The sequence below is a fragment of the Argiope bruennichi genome, chromosome 9 (assembly GCF_947563725.1).
Source record: "Argiope bruennichi chromosome 9, qqArgBrue1.1, whole genome shotgun sequence".
Classification (NCBI taxonomy): domain Eukaryota; kingdom Metazoa; phylum Arthropoda; class Arachnida; order Araneae; family Araneidae; genus Argiope; species Argiope bruennichi.
This window is the reverse complement of record NC_079159.1, coordinates 129,625,787-129,641,145: the sequence shown is the minus strand read 5'-3', so window position 1 is coordinate 129,641,145 and position 15,359 is coordinate 129,625,787. Positions and strand designations below refer to the sequence as shown.

At 31.8% G+C, this 15,359-nt stretch overlaps 1 protein-coding gene across 1 annotated transcript in view; it reads right to left on the bottom strand.

Moving 5' to 3' along the window:
• The window catches only part of LOC129983722 (uncharacterized), a 163,199-nt gene that overhangs the window by 8,334 nt on the left and 139,506 nt on the right, over positions 1-15,359 (bottom strand). Inside the window, exon 2 of the mRNA XM_056093319.1 lies at positions 1,667-1,853. Coding sequence (XP_055949294.1) covers positions 1,667-1,853 — 187 coding nt within the window. The remainder of the gene's footprint in view (positions 1-1,666; positions 1,854-15,359) is intronic.

Genomic DNA, 15,359 nt, shown 5'->3' with positions numbered 1-15,359 from the left:
TGTGATTACTATAAGGTATACTTACTGTAAGTTTTGAATAATAAAGCATGATTTGTAAAGAAGTGAAAAATTTAAATTTAAGGAACTTTAGCTATCGTAATCAATTAAACCTTATTTAAATTCCTAAATAAGGAATAAATGTTAAGTTTAAATGCCAAAAAAAAAAAAAAAAAAAAAAAGAACAAATAGAATAAAAAAAGAAGGAAAAAATTAAATGAATCTGGCCTGCAGACTTTATCAAGGGTTACCTTCAGTCAAGGATCAAACCAGGGATTTTTTTTCTGTGATCTGTTTTTCGTTCAAGTGACCCAAAAATCCAAAGAAATTGAGATTATGAAGACAAAAATTAATATCCATAAAGCAATGATATTAAATTACACAGTAATAATGATATTAAATTACGCAATAATAATAAGCGAAATATTATTTCAAAATTCAAATCTAAACAAAAACCACAGTAAAACTGAATCACACCAAACCACTATATGACCATTATTAAACTATAAAACCAAAAAACCAATAAGACACAAAAGCAAAGGAAAGCACATACCAGTTACATGTAAATATATTCCAAAAGACTTAATGAAGAAAATTAAACTTATATAAATAATAATAAAAATAATATATTATAATTTATATCTTTAATCAATATAATTTATATCTTTAAGCAATAATATCTTCTCGACTTTCGAAGAATCTGTGAATATTTCATTCTATTTGATAGCTCTATAAACTTAAAAGGGGAAAAAAATTGCAATTATTTTTGTTAACGTCAGTAAAAAATAAAAAAAAATTAAAGCAATTTAGAAATGAATGGTGCTGCCATCTATTTGCAAGATTTTGTAAAATCCATTTATTTCAACAATTTTATGTCATGAAATAAATATTTTATATTTTAACATCATTTCCCAAAAAAAACGGATTTAATTATTTCATAAAATAAAGCATAAACGAAATTATGGTTTGGAAGGAAAAATCCTTTTCCAATGATAATGGGGGGGGGGGGGGAATTCCATCAATATTTTGCGGTGCCGCCATCTATGAAGGATTGGTAACACTACTTTCAATAAAATAATATTTCTAATAAACGATTTCGCCAGTTTTTATTTTACAACAAACTAGTAATTATAAATAATTATTATATAGCTATTAATATTACAACGTTTATAGGCCGATATATTATTCGCAAACTCCGTCATAGGGGTGAAGAAATTGTTCAGGAGACAGACTACAAGATTAGAGGACAGATAGTTCCTCTCTGGAGGTACTAAATTTGGCACGTAGTTACTTTTAGAGTGATAGGCGTTCAAAATTAAGATTAAAAAAATTTATTAAACTTTTAATTAAAAATTAATTCGAAGTTTTACAAATTTAATAATATTTTTAGTGCATATTATTGCATAAAAACCTGCTTAAAAATTTAAAAATGAAGCTTTCTATGCTAATATTTTTAAAAGTCTAATAAAATAAGAAAAAAAATATTTTTTACAGCAACTGATTTTTTACATTGTTTAAGTAACTGAAATTAGACTCAAGACCATTACATTTGCAATTTTGTTTTTCGATTGCCTGTTTTACATAATTACAGTAAAATTTCATTTTGTTAAATTACGTGATTTGCTTAAACCTAAATTTTGTGACATTATGGATTGAAAAAGATACTTACTGACGAGAGGCGACAGGGCACCACTTCTTCTCTGGAAAGCCCTCCTCAGTGCGGCGTGCATAGCAGGATCCCGGCAAAAGAGCAAAAAAGGCACCAGAAAACCCTCAAGCATTCCCAACCACGACAGAATGGACTCATGCCAAGGTGACCAGAGAGGCGCGTGCCACGAGGCTAAACCGACTAGAACCTGGAATAGGAAAGGAGGATGAAAAGAAACTAAACTTCGGGAATTTGGTCGTTGTAAGAAAGACTGTCATATACCAAATTCATGTAAAATCACCGAACACTTTCCAGTCAGTCACCCAGACTAGAAAGTATCACTTAGTCAATTAGAAATATTTCAAGTTCATTGAAATTAGGCAATGTACTCTCAGGCTGAGTAGCAAATGTCCAAATTTTTTTTTATTATTATTATTATTCAAACAGCCTGGTTTTCAAAATATGGGCTAACTGCAATAAGTTTCATCTGATACTGGCAACAGCAAACATGGATATACACAGTTTAACAGCAAACATGGATATAAAAATAGAATATTCTTTGAATGTTTATTTTTTTTCTGAAAGGGATCATTTATGGCAGTTATTAAGTACTTTGGCAAGAACTAAAAAGATATCAGAACAAAAAAAGCACCTTATCAAATAAGCCTAAAAGAGTATGGCTTCATTGTATTAAGTTTGAAACATCCGATAATTGAAAATTTTTTCTATTAGCCTGATTCATTGCATATTATAGATAATTATCAAAATTTTTATTTCATCTATAATATATATGACAAACTACATATACAATTAGAAAATAATTTTGGGTTTGATAAACGAAACAATATTTTGCGTGAGTCCCCGATATTGTATGATTTTACTGTTGTCAATTTCAAATTTCTTAAAAAATCATTAATATCCAGATAGATGATATCATAATTTGAGTCTTTATTTCATTTTTTTAAATAAATGTCTGACCATAGTACGGGTATAAAAATAGTTGAAATGACGAGCATCTTAATCATAGTTTGAAATAATTTATTTGCTCATAAAATGAATGATAACACCTCGTACACACAACTGTCTTTTGATATAGCTTGAAAGAATTTGTAATCAGACGCATAATTTTTTCAAAATCCCTCAGTGGGTTTTCGAACATGCAAAGTCATTTTGTGAAACCTTATTGAAATGGGGGGGGGATCTCAATTCTCGTTTCTATATAAGAAGTTGTAAAAAAGATCTGATGCGACCTTCATAATAGCGATATGTTTATCTTAACGGTTTTTTTAAAGTTTTAAATATAATTGTTACTTGAGGGAAAAATGTGTTAAATGATATCATACAATTTTGTACATAACTGTAGAATATTAGATGATATTGCATAACATCACCCAAAATTACACAAATCATGTAATATATATATATATATATAATATTACATCATATACTACTGTGATAACATGTAATAACATTTGATAGTGTATGATATCGTGGATATTACCCGATATCACTGTCCACTTTGATATAAGAAATTTCATGAAAGCATAACGAAACCGATACAAAGCGTTGCTTCTTCAGTCAAGTGTTTCTTTCAGTTTCAAATCTGAACTAATGCACTAAACGGTGAAGAAAAAGCGTGTGCTTGTCTTTGTTTCCATTCATCATTTTCGTTTCCGTAATCCGATGGCGGTAGATATTGTTTCACCTTCTTCCACCCCAGCACCGCGTCACAGGAGAGATCAATATCGTACCTTCATTCTCTATTCCGGGGAGCGCCTTCAATTTACTTAGAAAGCATCCTTTTCTCCGTTCGACGAGATTGACGGCCGGACGCTATTGTTCCCGAAAAGGGCGCTCTCCTCTCATCCGCCGCAGAAACATCGAAGCAGGGAAAGTAACTCCAAATGGAAGGAGTCCAATCTAGTCTAATTGGAACAGGAAAAAAAAAAAAAAAAAGGTGGGGGGTGGGAGAGACATTTTGGAAAAGGAACAATGTTTCCACAAAAGAATACTTCACCAAGACTCTTTATTACGGACAGCATGGTGCAGTTTTGGGTGGAGGCGGCGCAAATAAAAACGCAAGCGAAATAACGGACAACATCTCTCTCTCCATATATATATTTACGTCAGTACTGTGCTCAAACAAGGTTCTTATCGGACAGGAAGACCTTCACGAGATTAAAATAAGAGCAAATCGTTGGTAAGCATAAAAAATAAATTTGATATTAAAAATATAATAAAATATTGAATTTGAAATATTTGGTAACTATTATTTGATAGAAATGTAGAAAAATCTGACAAAAGAATCAGAAGCGGAGATTTTCGCAACTTTAATGTAAGAAATATTATATTAAATATAAATTAAGGACTTTTGCAAAATCATTTGAAAATTCATCATTGTATTACAGATTATTTGAAATCACTTTTGGCCAAAAGCCTTTCTAATTGATTTATTCACAGATTTTAAGTAAAAATGATTATCAAAAAACTTAAGAGGAAAAATTTTATTTTTAGAAATTAATTTTAATCAAATCTATTTATTTATATATAAATTTATTCATAATTTTTTAAATTTCAGTAACATTTTAATTTCAGAAAAGAGATGTTCCTGTGGTTGAATTTGGTGTTATGAAGCATTTCGCTTAGATTCACTTGTTTTAGATATTAACAAAAAGATGCATTTTTAAAATTACCAGACAAGTTTCCCAAATTCATAAGAAAAGTACTGATTAACTAAAATTCACAATGGCAAAGGAATTTGTGCAAATAATTTTGTAATTCTATTTGTTTTTCATAGTTAAATGGCTGCATCTAACAGAAATGAAGTAAATTACTTTTTACTAACGGTTATTCGGAGATATTTCTTGAATATATATTCGCAATCTGCAAGATGAAAATATCAGAGAAAAAGTTTATATTTATGCTCTTTTTTTATGAAAGCCAAACGGTTTTTTTAAAAGTCGTCAGCATATCTTTCACGTTGATCACTTTAATGATGCTGAGTAGCATTAGAATTAAGGATCACCAGCAGTCAGAATGGAAATTTTCGTCATCACATATAAGCTTCCAATTGTTAACAATATCTGAATTCTAATGTTTGTGAAAATGGAATAAATATTCTAAAGCATTTGGAAGTGAGTTATTCGTGAAAAATTTAAGAAAAAATTTTAATAATGCAATTTGTCATTCATTTATTTGTTTGAAACAGTTTCTTGAAAATTTGACACAAATTGATTCCATTTTTTACTTTAAACTACTTACAATTTACAACGGTGAATCCACAATCCAAAATTTCGGTTGTTCCCGGTTGAAAACTACGTCATTTCTTTTCAGAATAATTTACCACTGCAGCAGTTGCTAGATATATTTAATTATATTGGACACAATAAACTGCGGCCATATTTTTTCTAACATTTTGGTACGCTTATTTTTTCTCTCTCAGCATATACAATACTTGCATATACTAAGCAAAATATATTTGTATTAGTGATGCTTTACTGATATACGATACTTTTATAAGTCATTTATTTTTTAACATGTATAGTATTTGTTTTAGAAATACTTTACAATGAAGTAGAATATTGTGTTCTGTGACGTCAAGATTAAGTACTGTCATTGAAAAGAAACTTATATTAAAAGACATTTCTTATGTTTTAAAATCTTTTACTTTTACAAGCAACAAAGTTTCAAACATGCGATTGAAAAGGCAGAGCTGTATGCCAGATAGCATCTGCCAAGAAACGATATTGGCGGCAAAGACAATACAAAAGGATATCTTTGTACAGAAGCATTTGATAATGCCCATATAACATAATTATACTATTAATAGACGATACGAACATGTGTTTGAAAAGGCAGAGCTGTATGCCTGATAGCATCTGCCAAGAAACGATATTGGCGGCAAAGACAATACAAAAGGATATATTTGTACAGAAGCATTTGATAATGCCCATATAACATAATTATACTATTAATAGACGATACGAACATGTGTTTGAAAAGGCAGAGCTGTATGCCAGATAGCATCTGCCAAGAAACGATATTGGCGGCAAAGACAATACAAAAGGATATCTTTGTACAGAAGCATTTGATAATGCCCATATAACATAATTATACTATTAATAGACGATACGAACATGTGTTTGAAAAGGCAGAGCTGTATGCCAGATAGCATCTGCCAAGAAACGATATTGGCGGCAAAGACAATACAAAAGGATATCTTTGTACAGAAGCATTTGATAATGCCCATATAACATAATTATACTATTAATAGACGATACGAACATGTGTTTGAAAAGGCAGAGCTGTATGCCAGATAGCATCTGCCAAGAAACGATATTGGCGGCAAAGACAATACAAAAGGATATCTTTGTACAGAAGCATTTGATAATGCCCATATAACATAATTATACTATTAATAGACGATACGAACATGTGTTTGAAAAGGCAGAGCTGTATGCCTGATAGCATCTGCCAAGAAACGATATTGGCGGCAAAGACAATACAAAAGGATATATTTGTACAGAAGCATTTGATAATGCCCATATAACATAATTATACTGTTAATAGACGATACGATGTACTTTTGGTGACGAGGAAATGCCCACTGATGCAAGCCTGAATCGTCACACCCACGGACAGAGGATCATCACTACTCTAAAATTTGATACAGATCTATAAGCCTGACGATCATATCGTACGATGAATTTCATCCATCTAGATTGCTGCGCTTTGAGCTTATCAAGTTCACGGATAAACAAGCAGACATATTCGCTCATTATTTTCAGACTCGGGAAATCTGAAATGGATCTTGCGGAGCGGAATCATCAACATTTCGATGTCGTATTTTTTTTTTTTTTTTTTTTTTTGCGCATTTTATATACAAGAAAGAAAAAAAAATCAGTGCAATGAACTTTGAAAGACCGAATTTGTAATTTTAATGCTAGGGTTTGACGGTTTTTCATACCCGGTTTTAAAAAACTGGTTTTTTTTTAAAGTAAATTTGTCACATTTGAAAACCAGTTTTTAAATTAAAAAAACCATTTAAAAAATTTATATTATTATGTAAAAATGAAGCTTAAACTTATTTCATTTGCTATTCGTTCAATGCAACGGACAGCAAATACATTTTTTCAACGTTGCGAGTAGCGTTGGCCAGTGCTTGTGCATTGTACACTGCGCAGCTGCGCCTGCGCACGTGGAAAAGACGTGCCTAACCGATTCATTCAAAGTTAATACATATACATATGTGCAATCGGTCACGAGTCACGACAGGTTCGCTTAATACTGAAAAATGAAAACTGGAAACAAAAATATAAAGTTGTTATATTTGGTAAAAATAACTTTATGTCTCTCATTTTTAAGCTTATATTTTCTATTTTAAAACTTTAATTTTATTATATAAATTTCTTCCCACAAAAATGAATGTAAAGTAAAAAGTTTTGGCTTTTGTCTAATGGGATTTTAAATAAAACACAGGTTGTTAAAATAATCCATATTTTCTTTCGCAACCTTTCGACATAAATTACGCCTTCGGAATTAGATTAAGAAGATGCGTGTTTTTTCAAAATTCATAAAAAATTGTGTAGATTAGATTATTTTAAATTACATTAATATTAATAGTTAAAATAATGAAACTGTAAAATAAACTTAAAAAATATTTATTTAATAACTTTAATTTCATTTTTAGATAAAAATGAACAAGTCGGAAATTTGGGGTAGTTTCAAAAAGTTCGGGATAGACAATCTGCAATCATTGTAATAAAATTTTGAGCTGCAAAGGATCATCTAGGAGCAATCTACATAATCATTTGAAATAAGTTCATAAAATAATTATCGGAAAGAAATAAAAAAACGATCGATGAAGAAGAAACGCCTGGATGTTCCTTTTCTTCTTCAAATATATATATATATATATATATATATTGATTTTTTTTAAAAATTAAAAGGAGTAGTTTAGAAGAAATCATATCAAAACTTGCAACAATGGATGGATTTTCTATTAATAGCATTACAAATAGCTCATTCTTACGAGAGTGTTTTCAACAACAAGGATATTCATTATCAAGAAACAACTCATGCGTTTCATGACTGTGCTGAACTTGAAACTATTATTGAATTAAATTCTATAAAAGAGGCCAGGAAAAAATTCTCTGTACCTTTAGACTGGCAAAAGAAATCATAGAAACATGAATGTGCATCGCTTGGCTCCAATTTGGGATGAGCGCCAATAACTGGTTCCTCAGAGAACATTGGTATCTGAAAGGCTACAAAATTTCAACTTGAATCTAGAAACTGACACGGTGGCAGCAATAGATGATGGTGCTGCTGTTATGAAAAAATTTGGCAAATTATCATCTATAATTAATCAACTATGCTATTCACACGCCATCCACTTAGCAGTTACTGATGAGAAATGGCCGAAGCCGAAATAAATGTTTCGAGTGAGGAATCGGAAGATGAAGATGAATACGAATATAGCGATTATGAAGGTTCTCTTTATTACGTTTGTAACCGAGAACATTCTATTCCTATTTTGTCTGACAATTGCAAACTATCAGTTTCACAAATTAGAAAAATATGTAAGTTCTTTAGAAAATCTCCAATAAGAAACACCATTCTACAAAATTATATCAAAAAAGAAAAATCTTGATTCATCTAAGATAGATACAGAGGGAAATATCCTTTATGGAAAGTAATATAAATCATAAAAATAATAGAAACATATATGCAAGAAGTTCAAATAACAAACATATACACACAAGCATAATCTCACAATAAAATGTCTGTATTTTATAGGATATTTTCAGCTAAGAAATCAATAAAAGTATCGGAATATAAAAGCAATGGAGTAAGACTTACGAACTTTTTAAAGAAGAAAATCGAAACATCCTTAAATCACTATAGTGTAAAGCATATAAATAAGTTTGAAGTAGGCACTTAAATCAGAAAAAAATATTAGATGATATTTAAAGGGAAAAGCATTTAGGCTTAGAATTAAAACTTGAGTAATAAGTAACAAGCTAAATTAAAAGAAAAAAACAAGTCCTTAAGAGTGACATAATCTGCAGAAATTCAAAAACTATGTATGAAAAGAAATGTAAAGAGAGTAAAAGATTTAGACGCGAAACAAATGCAATAAAATATTTTAAAAAATTCCCTAAAATATATTAAACAGCAGAATTTTTTTATTCTAATTTTTCACTGCAGCGTTGTGGGAGTCAAAATTCCATTTCACTGATGATAAATTGGGTTCTGAAAATAATAAAACAGGTGACTGTCTTTCAGAATACACGACAAAATTTAATCCCCTAATACATTAAGTAAGTGGAAAATCGATTACAAAATTCTGTCTTCAAAATTATCAAACAAATATTATTTAGAAAAGTACTGAAACTGGTGCAAAGAGACTCTACGCCACTTTGTTTCGGCTTCTTCCGATGGTGAATCACAACACGGCGGGAGCTCCCGAGGAAGACAAGAGCGGGATAAGAGCTGCAATCCCTCAGACAATGAAGCCGCTGCCACTGACTTCCTGCAGAGGCACCTTTCCAGTCAAGGACCCTTCGAATGATGCGGGTATTTAAGGTTCTGAGGAAAACTCGAAGATACTGAATCTAACACTCTATAAAAGCAATGCTCGCATATATGAGAGTCTTGTGCTTCAAGTAAAAATGTGAAGTGTCTGTTTTTAGTTCAAACTAATTCTTCACGGAATCTTAAAAACTCTGTGGGTAAAAATATCTGGGATACGTTCACCAGACGGATGCTCGTTACGCAGTGATTTATAACTGAGGTGACTAGAAGATATTCTGAACATCACGGTTCTTGTAAAGTCACCCCCCCCCCACCTTTTGCTAACTGCTGAAGTACAGCAGGATGTTCACTGTTGAAGAGAACTTGCAGAGGAATGATATCCAATGCAAGGATACTAAATGGAAGGAGACGAAAAGTCCGCAGAGATGCAAAACTTATATAATGCAGTAACAACAAAATGGATGTTACATCAACTTTATTCACGAATGAAGCATATCAAAAAGAGGAAAAACTTCTAACAGTAATGGATAATGGAGGCATTAGAGTAAAAAAGAAACAAACATAATATATACATGGATGTATAGGAAAATATGATTTTTTTTTTGTAATTGCTTTGTAGTATAGAAGATGTATTATTTTATAAAATAAAAATAGTTAACATAAGTAGGAGTTTTATATAGCCTGAAAAATAACGAAAATGATTCAGAACGGTAACTCCTTTTATTTGTCAGCTTCCTCTTTTACGACAACATCTTCATGAATTAATGAGATTTTCATTATACTTAAAAGTAATTTTAGCAGTCATATAAGAAGAATGAGTTGTTCTTAAAGTTCGTAAGTAAATTAAAAACAAGTATTCAAGTATTGTAAAATTTGAAGATCTCTCACAGTACAAGACATTTCTATTTCATAAATGTTTTACATTAGCACATGATTTATGACGCCTTTAAAAAGTTATGAAATCTCTCTTTTTTTATTCAGAAATATTTCTTTTCACATAGTGTGAAGCTTCAGTCAAAAATATTCCAGTCAAATGTGTGGAACAGATCGTGGATGTGTGCCACGCTTAACACAACTCGGAAAAAATATAGTACGGTGATGCATCATTGAAGCATCCCTTTCAATGAAGTTTATCAAGTGATGCGATTTTACTCTAAAAAAACAGCAGCAAAATATGAATTGCAAGACAATCGAAGCAGGGAATGGCGGCAGATGCGAAGCGATTCGTTTCAAACGCGACGAATAAAATAAAAGAAACGGACTGAGCGAAACAAGAGCAAAGGGAGAGCGCGCGCTTCGAAAGAACCGGGTCAGGGGATGCAATCCGCTTCGAAAAATCGAGTTTTTATAACTTTTCTTTTTGGCGTTTTGTGCTGCCACTTTAGAATAATAATTCAAACAATATGGGGAAAATAAAGAGAAAAATAGGCATTGTTAAGAACACACGAAAAGAATATACGAAGCGAATGATCAGCGGGTGGAAATGAGATTTCTTGATGGTTTAGAATGAAAATGTAGTTAGTAAAATAATGAAGAAATGAGTAGTATTGGAACAAAGGAGATCACTCTCGTTTAAGAAAAGAACAAGACAGGCTCACTGAAGAGAAAAACAGTTTGAAATAGTCACGCAGAATGACCATTGAAATCTCTCGTAATAAGCTTACTATTGATTTAAACCTCTGAATCAGAACAGTTACCACACGATAATTCGTTAGAAAATACTTTTCTTGGGAATCTGTTTAGAATGATAATGAATGTTCCACTTGATGAATATACTAATTTATAATTTCATGGAGTTCTACTGCAGAAAACGCGTCAAATAAACAATTCTAACTCTAATATTATCTTTTCTCTTAAGAGATAAATATTTGAGATTTGCTATTAGAAATAAAATATCGTCCGTATTGCATTATAATATCTTTTATTAAAATTATTGATCACAACGCTTGTATAAATAAATGCCTCTGCATTAAAATCGATCTGTACTACCATCTGACAGATAATCAGGTTGTGAAGCAATGAGAGGGCTATTTTGGGATGAAGGTCATAACTTTGAACAGATACAACAAATGAGCTGATACCTCCTGAACAAATTTCCGCACCATAGCAATGGGAGGTTTCTTGTTCAAAGATGTCAGATCTGGCGTGTACTAAAATCGCATACATGAAAAAGCCTAGATTCGAACCTGCAGCCTTTTAGCCCCGAAGCCTCACCACTACAGTCTATCAGCTCATATAACTCTACTGTTCGTTTCAGTATTCTGAGACAACCACTTTTCAACGATTCTATCTCGTTAAGGGGAGAGACGCGGAAGGATAGGCGCATTCTTTGATTTTGATTTTCACCCTATTAGATACTTTTTTTTTCTTCCCATTTTTTTTCACGTGTCTGTGAATATCGCGTCGTTTCTGACCGCATTACTTCAATTCAGTCCGCGAGTCATCCGAGTTTATTTTATTGTTAAATATAAACATTTATCTTTCCTCTCGGCCCTATTTTGACGAATTAAAACCATCTTAACGCACGGGCAAAAGCGCGGAGGGTTTTAAGAATCCGTTGTCAAACAATAGTTACGGATACTAGATGTGCATCGGCAATGACAGATGATCTTAAAAATAAAAAAAATATCTATTCACACTTACAACTGAAAATAAAAAAAACTAAAAAAAGTGAGATTAATATGTGCTTTCGTCACAAGAAAACTTTTCTAATTATAAAATGTTTCACTGTTGACGGGGGCATTCACTGTTGACAAATTATTGTTACAAAAGTTTCCAATTTAAAAACTCAGAAATACGATTATTATATAATCCAGTACACAAGACAGAATTGTTTTTATCACGCTTAATAACAACAACAAAAAAAAAAAAATCTTGATCTGGCATTATAATTTTTTAAAGACGTAAATTTTCACTGGTTCCACATCATTTTTCTAGAAATTCCTAAATTTTTTATACACTAAAACCTTTATTTTTTCAGAAACAATAGGACAATTTAAGAAGAATTTACTTCTACATCAACTGCACTCTAAAAATGAGAGCTGATGTTTATAGGAAATTTATTTCTTTCACAAAATGAAATCCTTCACTCATCACAGAGAACGACGCTTCCGTGAATGGATAGTGTCATTATTTGTTGCAAGTTCACTGACTCACGTAGTGCGAAAGCGCGGGTCATATGAATACAAGACTATACTCTCAGCTGCTTTGACTCAATTTACACAGCCTTTTGAGATGGCCATCGAGATAGCAATGTTTCCTCTACCGATTCCAAAAGAGTCTCTCGGTTGTTTTTCCTCATTTTTCTAAAAGATGAACGGATTTTTTTTTTTTTTTTTTTTTTTTTTGCTTGGAATAATTGCTCTGAAGTTAGAGATAAATGCGATATTCTTTTTGTCGCCCTACCGATGGAAATAACAGAGAGGCGGATTAATCAAACAACAATGCATAGTTGGTGATCAACTAAAGAATATTGGCAGTTCGCAAACGATATTCTCTACCCAAGTATCTTCGACCATCCTTTTTAAACGGAAATTCGATCAATGCATCCTGGAGACCTAAAAAAAAGAACTTCGTCGTTTTACACGTAATTGCACAAATGGAAATATAAACGTTTTAATTTTAATCAGTGGAATTTCCTTCCGTTTGAAAGAGTTAACAAATTAAATTCATATACATTTATGTTTCTTTTTTTAAAATCTGGAATCACCACCCTTGTATAATAGTTAATTTACTATAAGCGTATTATACGAAGAATAAAACATATTTACCTTACAGAAACATTTTAAAAAGAAGTAAGTAAATAAACAGCTTTTATTTTTCTTTATAAATGCCTATAAATTTGTATAAAAAAACCCAGTTCGAATACAGAAATTAGTATAATGACGCCGGCTTCCTGGCATAGGGGTAGCGCGTCTTCCCCGTGATCTGGGCGTCCCGGGTTCGAGTCCCGGTTTGGGCATGGTTGTTCTTCTGTTGTTCTATCTGTGAGATGTGTGAATGTGCCCTCCTGTAAAAAGGGGTTGTGCAAGCGAATGTGTGATGCGTGAGTGGCAAAGTCGTACTCTTGGCCCTAGTTGGCGCTGCTATAAAAAAAATAAGAGACGTTCCCCTCAGGCTTAAATCGCTGTCTTCGTAACAGTGGGCTTGTCAGTGGCAAGTGCCATAAGAAACAAACAAACAGTATAATGACATTAAAAAGTTCACAAGATATCCTCTATAGAATATAAAATTCTTGAAACCTCGTGCATAAAATTGTTAAGCATGATAAAAGTAATATTCGTTATTCATTTTTCACCTTTTAATTATTTTAAGCATTTTGACATTTTCCATAATATGCCACTGTGATTCCGTCTGGTTTTGGTTCAATAGCAGTCGGCCACAACAAATCTTGTCGTGATTGTTGTGGCCGACTGCTGCGTGATTCGGTATTTTCTCAAATTACTAGATTCAATTAAATAAAATCACATTGACGTTCCGTAAATGAAGGTACACGAGGGTTGTTTAGGGAACAAACTTCATCATTTGGAATCAGAGATGGAGCTAAAAACTTCTATTTCATGTGAGGAAAAAGATGAATTTAATGGCTACCAGACAAAAAAAAAAAAAGAAGAAGAAGAAGAAGGCAGTCAGTGGAACTGAAAAGCGAACACTATGATTCTCCAAATGATGAAAATTCTCCAAATTTTTAGGATAGGAAAATGAAATTCTGTTTTGTTGAATAAAGACAAACCGAATGGATGCAGTTAAGTAACTGCGAATGAAAACAAAACATTGCTTTTTTTTTTTTTTTAATTTCTGGTTAATTACTAAAAACTGTTCCCAAACTGTGTACAAATTTGTTAAACAAAAATATACCAACGTCAATCAATTGTACAGTGGGCTACACATAATGCAGCATTCACCTTTGGAAAGTAGCAAGAATAGTAACAACAACAAAAAGCTTATTTTTTGGTGCATAGAAAGTTAATAAAAAAACTTGCAAAGCAACTACAGTTCTGGATGGACGAGAGAAACAAAACCATTACAGGAATTAGTTTCGTTTCCAAAATATTTGGTTTTACATTTTATTCACAAAGCTGAAGTTCTAATTTTTGAAGATGAAAGATTGCATTCTACAAGGAAAGAAAAAACACAAAACCAACAATTTAAGTTAATTTGACAATAATCAACTTAAACAGACATTAAAATAAAAAAAGAGTATTTTAATAAAAGATATTCAGGCAAATGCACACAGAGCAATAAAATAATGAAATCATTCAAACGATTGCTTCACTAAAGGGAAAAACATTGTATGACTTATAGCAGAAAGATATTTCTCAACAGCATGCAAAATAGTCATTCGTTTGAATGCAAATTTTATTTCAAGGAAGAAATTCGAAAGCACGCTCGAGTGAATTTCAATTCAAAACAATCGAATTCACAAAAAGCCGGTTATTCACGATCACTGAACGCCACGCCCCCAGTGTCCGTGTGTTCAGGCGCATCACTGACGAATACTGCAAGAGGCGAACGTTCAGCTTTAAGACCCACATCCCCAAACCTGTCCCTTTTTAGAACATCTTTATCACACTTCGCAATGGAAAAGGAATGTTGGAGATTCAGTCTTCCTCTCCAGAACATTATAGAAGTTTCTACATTGAAGATGGATTTTGGAGTGTCACCACTCTATTGGCATTGCGTTGATTGATCGTGACTTAAAAATATATTTTAATTTTTATAGAAACTAATTTTCTCTAAAAAATTTAAAAAAATTGTTTAAAAAGAAAACTGTTTTTCCCCTTCAAATACATGAGAGCAGAAAAAAAAATGATGAAAGGATTAAGCTACTTTAAGCACAAAAACATCCACAAATAAAAATTTCTTCATTCTACCATAAACAATTAAAACACAAGATACCAAAAAAATTAAAATTAATTTTGCATTTTCCAAATGCTTTTTAAATTTTTAATATATGCACAATATCATATCTATATATTCATATCGAAATCAGATGGAATGACGTGGACAATATTTGCTTAAGCCATTCTATATTTTCCGAATTCCACATCATACCACTTGGAGATTTATTATAACTCAGGTTGCATACGTAAATACACTGTCAATATAATGGGATATCAAATTTGTGACCTTCTAGTCGAGTAACTAATACTACGACCTGGGATGTCTTTTACTTAAG